At 40.7% G+C, this 9462-nt stretch overlaps 1 protein-coding gene across 2 annotated transcripts; it reads left to right on the top strand.

Moving 5' to 3' along the window:
• The first annotated feature begins 2683 nt into the window (after positions 1-2683).
• Positions 2684-9315, top strand: LOC111856291 (ankyrin repeat domain-containing protein 66). Of its 2 annotated transcripts, XM_072698796.1 has the most exons (5): positions 2688-2844; positions 2999-3155; positions 4087-4315; positions 4444-5589; positions 8779-9315. In XM_072698796.1, exons 2-4 carry the CDS (start codon positions 3008-3010, stop codon positions 4661-4663), a joined length of 597 nt encoding a protein of 198 aa, XP_072554897.1. In that variant the 5' UTR covers positions 2688-2844; positions 2999-3007; the 3' UTR covers positions 4664-5589; positions 8779-9315. The 2 variants fall into 2 exon arrangements, with proteins under 2 accessions (XP_023691900.2, XP_072554897.1); XM_023836132.2 differs by lacking the exon at positions 8779-9315 and having other exon boundaries at positions 2684-2844; positions 4449-5645.
• The last annotated feature ends 147 nt before the right edge of the window (positions 9316-9462 follow it).

Here is a 9462-nt window from a genome sequence, read left to right on the forward strand (position 1 = left end):
ATCCCCGCAGCGGTGGCCTGGCATCCTGATGGTGTTTCCAAGCTCACTATAACCTGGTATTGAATAAGTGGTTATAGCATTTGGGTGGATTGGCAGTCAGTAATGGGGTTCTGTCACTTGGCTGCCTTTAACAATTTGGTTAGGTTCCCTGGGCAGGGAACACCTTTTTTTTGTTTACAGATACCCTTAGTCTATGCAGCATTGGAAAAATGATTATTGGCACTGAAGGGAGCCCGTGGCCGCATCCCCATTGGCTGAGGGGATATACACAGGGACAGAAGAGAGTGGGTAAAGTATAAGTCAATGAGGGTCAAATGGCCCATTTTGTAATTACACATCTTCTCTAGCGTATTTTATTAACTTGTACACATAATTTCAATTTTTAATCTACTATACCACGTAGAAATACATATATATATACTGTATATGTGTACAGCACAGCACAAATGTAACACAACAAAATCCAGAACATGTCCTGCATGGCTCTACAGTATGTGTGTGGACTTTGCGTGTTCTTCCCACATCATTGTGGGGTTTTCTCTAGGAACTCACGTTCTCAACCTCCACAGTCCACAAACATGCTATGCCAAGCGGTCCATTGGGATCAAATGGTGTGTGTGTGTATGTGTGTGTGTGTGTGTGCCCTGCAATGGATTGGCGCCCCGTCCTAGGTGATTCCCTCCTTTGTGCCCATAGATTCCCGGATAGGCTCCGGTCTCCAGCGACCCCGTATAAAACAAGGGCGCATTAAAAATGGATGTGTACACGGTTACACAGTAGCACCACCCTGTGGACATTTGTAATTGAAGAAGTTTAACAAAATTATTATGTATTCCTTTAAATAAGATATTTTTAATATCAATGACATTTAACTTGGTGCATAAAACAAGGGGTACAGCATAGAAAAGGACACCCTTAACCTCTACCCATTCCTAACCTTAACCATAAGTAACCAACGCAAATACTGTACAAGACTTTTGGCATTATTACTTTTTGATTGCATTCACATATTTTTTTTTTTAATAAAACTGAGACTATCCAAATGGGGACCTCAAAAGATGTCCCCAAAAGTAGGGAAATTTCAGGCTTTACTACACCTTGGGGACAATTTGGTCCTCAAATGTGATCTATGCAACCTCCCCCCCCCCCCCCCCACACACACACAGGACCCCCAACACAGGAGCTGACCTACGCAATGAACCACCATGTCACACCTGATTACTAAGTCACTATAATATAACCTAACAAATTAGGAACGCGATACTGCATAAATAACACATTAACATATTTTTGTACTGAGATTTATTTGTTATATTTGCTGATAATACAGTCTAGCACAGCATCATATGCTAACTTTTGTTACAGATTAGGAAAAGCTAATGTAGATACAGACAAAATACCTAGCAGTCAGTCGGTTTATAAAGTAAGTTTACATAACTGACAAACAACAGTAAACTGAATTGAAGGACAAAGCGTTTGAACGGCGCATGAAAGTTTCTGATTGACCAGTGTTTTTGTGACTGTAATTAAGTTAAACATCTGTCCATCCAGACGAAAAATATTAATCAGAAAAAAATCGGTTTGACTTGATGATAATTAATACATAAATACCACCACTTCATATCACCTCCATGTTAAAAAAATAAATTAATTAAAAATACTCTCAAAGTCTACCCTGGGATGCTGTGGATTTTGTCAAGAAAATCCTGCCGTACTACGCAGTGCTGCTGCTTTTTTTTTTTTTAATTACCCACGTACACCACTGTGTGGCGCCACGTTCCGCGTCTGTAACAAGCGGTTAGCGTCGTTTAGTAAGATCACCGATTTTTAAAAAGGCTGTTACCCGTTTAATTACCAGTTAAATCCGCAAAACACCGGATTTAGACCTATAAAGTAAAATGAAACAGTCAATGAAGCAAACTGACAATTTTATTAATGCATTATAGTACTAGGTGCCCTTTTAAGGAGACAAATGTAGCTACAAATGGCTTTATTTTCTGTTTGCTCGGCACATATGGGGGGAACATTTTAAAACAAATTTGAGGAAGCACTTCTTTACACAGCCTGTAATTAGAGTATGGAATAGTCTTCCTGCTAGTGTAGCGGAAGCTAAAATCCTGGGTTCCTTTAAATCAGAGCTAGATACGATTTTAACAACTCTGAGCTATTAGTTAAGTTCTCCCCAAACGAGCTTGATGGGCCGAATGGCCTCCTCTCGTTTCTTATTTGTTATGTGTGAGGTTTGAGAGAAAGTTATGGGTGCCCTTCTATAAGCAGTCCTTTAAAATTAATAGTTCCGGTTAACAGTTAAATTAAAAGTACGTAGGGTGACTTCTCGTCGTCTTTGGAATACTCTTCTGTATTTTGCACCTTACTGCGTACAATTGTTGTCCGATAATTAGTTTGATGGTTCTCGCTGAGCTTCTATTTTAAAAACACTGCACACAAGTCATTTTACACAGGCGATACGAGGCGGTTGATAGACTTGCCCATTTATTTTCCCCCCCACAATATAGGCCTACTCATTAGGAAAGAAATGTATAGTTTTGTCTCCCTTGCCAGTTGCCACCATTGTTATACAGCTACGTAACAAGCAGCGACAACATTTGTCTTTTCATCGTTGATTTGAATCTGATTCAATAGCCTAAGAGCCAACAAAAAACGCAGAATTAGATTGCGGCAGTTCGCGTTTTAGCCCCAAAGTGTCTTTAATTGATCATAAGCACCGAATCACGCCGGTTTCCGCAGTTCAGCCGGATGTTTATGTTTCCATGGCTATTGTATGGAGATGAAGCGTACTTTCCTGAAAACGACTGGCGAGGTAGCCTATAACATTAAAGAAAGGTGTGTATATATTATCCTCTGGTTAATAACTATATCAACGACGCTGCGGATTCAAGGCCTGCCTATAGTCTATACATTTTTGTTTGTGTTAAATATTCACGTTTCACTTTCTTGAACATCTTTCACAAATATAAGTTGCAACCAATGGTTTCAGGTTTGTGCGATGACAACGATGACGGAGTTGCACCAGGCTGTCGCATCTGAGGACTACGATCTGGTGGAAGAAATAGTAAAGAGTAAGAGATGCAACCCCAACCAGAAAGACGTCGACTGGGATTACAGGACGCCACTCCACTGGGCAGCCGCAAAAGGTACGCATGTTTGGTTTATTTCTTACTAGAATATTCACAGTTGATTTTGTAGAAGCAATGCAAGCGTGGGACGCACCCACGTAATAAAATGACCCCCGAAATTTGCTGCCTGCCGTCACTCGGTAACATCTGTAGAATGGGTCCGAATATCCACGAAATTTATTTCTGGCTGCATACAGTTTTTAAGGAAAACAAAGATAAAAACTTATTTTCGTTTTAACCAACATTTTTGGTTGCATAACAATATGGTTTGTTTGTAAGTGGAATACAGGCATTCCCTTTCGTTGTGGATGATTGTCCAGCCAGCGAAGTTTAAACAAACGGAAAATATAGACGATCGGTCTGTTTTTTTTGTCCATATCTGACAATATTAGAATTAGAACTAGGATATACAGTGGTACCTCAGTACTCGAACTCATTAGAACTTAGAACTCAATCCGAACCCTGAACGCCAACCTAAGATAACTTGTATGCAAAGGGAAATGAGTCTCAAGGCACATCTCTCAGCGGAAACAAAGGGTAACGCTTCAGTCTCAGGGGCAGAAGACTCAGAACTACAACATAAGAATCCAGTAACGGGTCAAAGAAAAGAGAGGTATTTGTAAACCATGTAAATCATTTAGACACATGAAAACCAACAACATATTAAGACTATGTGTGTATGAAACAAATGGGTTCATCAGAAGCAGCACCTACCTGTCCTCCGCATTAAGACTCAAATCTTAAAATTTGGACTCTGTAAATTAGAACTTTGCCATCTTGTTAATTTGACTCCCTATGCCGCCCCCTGGAGGTAGGGCCCCCCCCTTTGAGTCCGTTTCCTCCCAAGGTTTCTTCCTATAGGGAGTTTTTCCTTGCCACAGTCGCTTTTGGCTTGCTCCTGTCCAAATAAAATTGAATCGAATTGAACTTGTGTTCTCTTCTCGGACAGGACAGGCAGACGCAGTAAGGATCCTGTTAGAGCACGGTGCAAGCCCCTGCCTGAGGACTGCTTCAGGCTGGACCCCCACCCACTTCGCCGCAGAGTCAGGGAGGCTGGGTGTGCTCCGGCTGCTGCACTCCGCACACGCCCCCATCGACACGGAGGACTGCTCCGGAGACAGACCCATGAGGATCGCGCAAATTTACGGACACAAGGATTGTGTGGAATTCCTTAAAACGTGAGGGAATACTGCGACCTTTCATGCTTCGTATGAAAGTTCTGTTTGAATGTACCTATTCTCTCTTTTCGTTAAGACAGGTTTTCATGTATGTTTTACGGTGACTGCGCAGTTTGGGTTCGTTGCAGGGCAGAAGAGGAGTGCAGAGCGTACCGCAAGCAGGCCCATCTCAAAGGCTTCACCTTGGAGGACGTAGACGAGGAATGGGAGGAGCAAAAGAGAGAAATCGAGCTAAACAGACATGCTAAACAAAACACGATTTGTGATTCAAAACAGAAGATGACGTTACATTCCGTAAAAACGAAAGGCAAAACACATGTTTCGAAAATGTCAACGGCAAACAAATAGCACACTTACTGTAGTTTAAACAGCCACCCAGGTGAAATTAGGAATTAGTTTGGTATAAAAAAACAAACCATTCATTATCATTGCAGTTACATGTTTTATGATAATAACAGGTTATGTCCATATTTCATTGCCATAATCTTTAATCTAGCACATGGTTGTGATGCACCTAACTTGATGTTTTTGGACTGCGGGAGGAGTTTAATGGGGAAAATGTATAAAACTCATGCTGTCAACTGGGGGTGGAAATCTAACCCACAATGCAGGAGTTGTTAAGCCAAAATGCTACCCAGGAGTGCGTTTCTCCAAAGCTTCGTAACGCTAAGTACTCTGTTATCTTGCACTTAAGATCAGCCGCTAGTTAGCGAGTGTTTATTTAATCCTTTCGTAACTAAGGTATACTTAGTGTAATGCAGGGGCGGGCAATCTTATCTGCAAAGGGCCGGTGCGTATGCAGGTTTTTGGGATAACCTGCAGGTCAGCTGTTCAAACCCAGGTGTGAGGACTCTTCAGCCAATCAGTCCTCTAATTAGTAATCTAATTAGGGAGTTGCAGCGAAAACCTGCATACACAGCGGCCCTTTGCGGATAAGATTGCCCACCCCCGGTGTAAAGTATAAAGAAACTATGAAGTATAAAGCTAAAAAAGATACTGTACTGTCGATAACAGGAACAAGAAACCAAACCTGGATCCAGTTGGTTTGTCTAATTACAGACCTATTTCTAACCTTCCATTTATTTCCAAAACCTCAGAAATAGTAGATGCCAGTCAGCTATCTCTGTTCTTGCAAAAGAACAACATTAACAAAGTGATGACCATGACATTTAATTGGCGAGGCTGGAGTCTTTGGTTGGTGTCGAGGAGCAGCCACTGGCCTGGTTATCTAACTGACCGTAACCAGTTTGTTCCTCTGATTCCCGCAGAGAGAGGTATGATGTATGGAGTTAATTTAGTGCCAAAAGTATCAATCAAAATTTTGAAAACCACAAGCAAATCATTAAGTATCAGAATGAAAATTTGTATTCCAAATATCAAAAAAGTCAAATAAAATAATTTTATCCTTCTTCTTCTCTAATTTGTTTTGCTTTTGGAATTTTTTTTTTGCTTTTGGAATATATTTCTTTGCTTTTAAATTTTTTTTTTGCTTTTGGATTTTTTTTTTGCTTTTGACTTTTGGCACTGTTTTAACGGGTGGGCAGGCCTTAGCAGCTTCACGTCTATTGGTCAGCTGGAATTTGGAGTGAACACGCCTTTAACCATCTGAGCACGCCCACTCCATGACGCATCAGAACATCGCAACATAGCGGGAAGCTCCGGAGCCAGTTTACAGCATGGAATTGCATCTTTGTAGTTGTATAATAGTGTACTTTTATTAGGAATCGGTGTATGCAACACATATTTCGCGTTCATAAAATGTCACCAACCCATCCAATTCAGTAACTTTCGCTATTCCACCAACGCGCTGACCAGGGAAGTTTCTAGCTATTGAAAAGATGAGAGGCTAAGTCAAGTTTACGTGGGGCACCGCAGTTAAGTTAGCTTCATATTCGAAATTCAGTTTTCAGGCTTTAATAACATTTAACGGAAGTAAGGTGGGGTATTTTTAATGTCAGAATCTTGATGTCCAGTACACAGACAACGATGCACACCGATTATTTTTGCGCTTCAAACCATTTCGTGATTTGTGCAAAATCGTGTTAATAGCTAATATAATAGGCCCTGTCAGCTATAATGACATGGTGGTTTAGCATTTTGGGCTCATGGTGACTGTTGCACACCCCTTTCTTTCCCAGATTGCTTTACATACGATTTTTAATTAATTTTTGAATGTTCGAAGGTATCCGTATAATGTGCAATGGGATAATACATGAATGGGTTAATAACTTTAAAACTAGATAAGACAGGCACACATCTAGTGAAGTGTGCTTTGATCAGTGGACTACAGGGAACAATGCACACCCCTTGGATTTTCAGATTATTTTTGTCTGTAATAGTTACTAATTATTATATTGCATCCATTTAAAGTGCAATGGAGCAACACACTATAAGGGGTTAACAGCTCTGAAACAATTTTAAAATGGGACAGCCATGTCCTATGAAGTGTGCCTTGATCAGTGTACTCTGGTGGACAATGCACACCTCTTGCATTTTCAGAATAACTTTCTAAGTTATTAATTAGTACGCTGTATCCATATTATATATGGTCGATACCCGATATAATCATGGGCGTCGCCGCCATTAAATCTCAAGGGGACGTGTCCCCCTCACATTCCATAATTATTCGTTTGGACCCCCCCCACATTTAACATAAAATATTAGTTTTATGCCAGTGCGTCCCCCTCCCCCCCTCACATTCAAAATGCTTCTGACGCCCATGGATACAATAGAGATAACACATATTAATCAATAAATAAGTTGTAAAGTGTGATTAAGGCAGTGCACCGTGGGACAAAGCAAATGTACCGCAGCTGAATTGCTTGTTTATGTGTTTCGTCACATTTAATACATTAGCATTAAGCTTTAGTGTGTTGCCTCAATGACATGTAATATGGATACAGCGCACTAATTAATACCTGTTAGAGAGAAAGTTATTCTGAAAATGTAAGGGGTGTGCATTGTCCCCCAGGTTCACCTGATCAAGGCAAACTTCAGCTGGAAGCTAGAAGCTTTAGCTAGAAACTTCCCTGGTCAGCGCGTTGGTGGAATAGCGAAAGTTACTGAATTGGATGGGTTGGTGACATTTTATGAACGCGAAATATGTGTTGCATACACCGATTCCTAATAAAAGTACACTATTATACAACTACAAAGATGCAATTCCATGCTGTAAACTGACTCCGGAGCTTCCCGCTATGTTGCGATGTTCTGATGCGTCATGGAGTGGGCGTGCTCAGATGGTTAAAGGCGTGTTCACTCCAAATTCCAGCTGACCAATAGACGTGAAGCTGCTAAGGCCCGCCCACCCGTTAAAACAGTGCCAAAAGTCAAAAGCAAAAAAAAAATCCAAAAGCAAAGAAATATATTCCAAAAGCAAAAAAAAAATTCCAAAAGCAAAACAAATTAGAGAAGAAGAAGGATAAAATTATTTTATTTGACTTTTTTGATATTTGGAATACAAATTTTCATTCTGATACTTAATGATTTGCTTGTGGTTTTCAAAATTTTGATTGATACTTTTGGCACTAAATTAACTCCATACTGATGTCCTGCAAGGTTCTGTCCTGGGTCTACTACTGCTCACATTATATATATGCTATTATATATGCTGCCACTGCACGGTGATATTCTTAGAAAAGCAGCTTTACATATCTGTCAAAGATTGAATTGGATGGCCGGTAACTTCCTTCTGTTAAGCCTTGATAGAACAGAGGTATTTCTACTTGGCCGTGGGACAGCCCAGGGTGTTGTCGATATCATAAAGCTCAACAGCTGCCCAGTCAGTGTAAAAATAGTGGTTAAAAGTCTTGGTGTCACCATTGACTGAGCCTCGTCTCTGGACGCTCGCATAAATGCCATGGTTAGAACAGCTTTCTTCCATCTGCAGAATATTGCGAAACTTAGAACAATGCTCTCACTTAAAGATGCAGAAAAGTTAGTACACACCTCTAGACTGGACTACTGCGATGCCCTACTGGTTGGATGTGCATTTGCATCTTTAAATAAAATCCAGTTGGTACAGAATGCTGCAGCAAAATGCACTTATCAGTCCTGTACTGGCCAAACTTCACTGGGTTCCGGGTAGGTCTCACATCGACTAGAAAGAATACTGCTTACCTATAAGGCACTGAATGGTTGAGCACCAGCGTATATTAGCAGTTAACTGGTTCCATATAACCTCTCTTGTTTGCTTTGCTCTCGAGAGACGGGATACATGGCAGTGCCTAGAGTAGAATGATCTTCATTTGGTTACAGAGCATTCTGTTACGGGGCTCCAAAGTTATGGAATCGTCTTCCAGCAAATGTCCAAGATTCACTCACTCCTGATATTTAAGTCAAGGCTAAAAACTCACTTGTTTAAGCTGATAGCTAGTTCACACCCTCAGTGAAGGTTATACTTTGTATTCTTCAACTATTGGTTACATAGTTTTATGAATGTACTGCTCACTTCTCTCTTGGAGTTCCTGATGGAGGGCAGTTCCCTGTCTGCCCACCCAGCCTGGCTACACATCTGCCGTCCTCCCCCCGCCTGCTGCTGAACCACACCCCCCCCATCCATCCCACCGAAGGAAGCAGCCTCCCCACCTGCCTGTCCTGATATCAGCTGGACCTTCTGCATTTATACCTGGACTATACACAGTGTAGGAGCCTAAATGCAGTTTAAATGAGTTTGAGTAGTTAACAGTAAAATAATATTGGCTCAAGTTCATTAGTTTTACAAATATGATTTAAAAATGTTAAGATTTATTTGATCGACCTTGTAATGTTTAAAAACAGGACTTTTAATGTAGTTCTGATGGACACTATTGGGGTGCTTTTATTATGATAAGGGGTGTGGGGATAGGTAGTAGGAGAGAGAGAGATCAGATTGGCGCTAAATAGTTTTTTGACCTCCTGGTAAGATTGCTCTTGAATTTTCTATATATTTTTTGTGGATAAACTTTTATGTTTGTAATATTGTTACAAAGACTGTAAGTAAACAGTTAAAGTTTTGCGAAGCAGTTTCCTGGAGTGTTTATGGAGTGGATTGGGACGGGAGAATCTTTGGAGCGTCAAGTTAAGCTTCAATAAGAACATAAGAACCTACACACAGCTTTAAGTTATAAACTGGGACTTTACTTTACTACTGCCGGCCCCTGGAGGAT

The sequence above is a fragment of the Paramormyrops kingsleyae genome, chromosome 14 (assembly GCF_048594095.1).
Source record: "Paramormyrops kingsleyae isolate MSU_618 chromosome 14, PKINGS_0.4, whole genome shotgun sequence".
In the NCBI taxonomy this organism is placed as follows: Eukaryota; Metazoa; Chordata; class Actinopteri; order Osteoglossiformes; family Mormyridae; genus Paramormyrops; species Paramormyrops kingsleyae.

Bases quoted from the DNA above. Each gene is read 5' to 3' on its own strand.
- LOC111856291 (XM_072698796.1), top strand. From the start codon at position 3,008: ATGACAACGATGACGGAGTTGCACCAGGCTGTCGCATCTGAGGACTAC. The intron at 3,156-4,086 runs GTACGCATGTTT...CTTCTCGGACAG, and splicing joins CCACTGGGCAGCCGCAAAAG to GACAGGCAGACGCAGTAAGG. The intron at 4,316-4,443 runs GTGAGGGAATAC...GGTTCGTTGCAG, and splicing joins TGTGTGGAATTCCTTAAAAC to GGCAGAAGAGGAGTGCAGAG.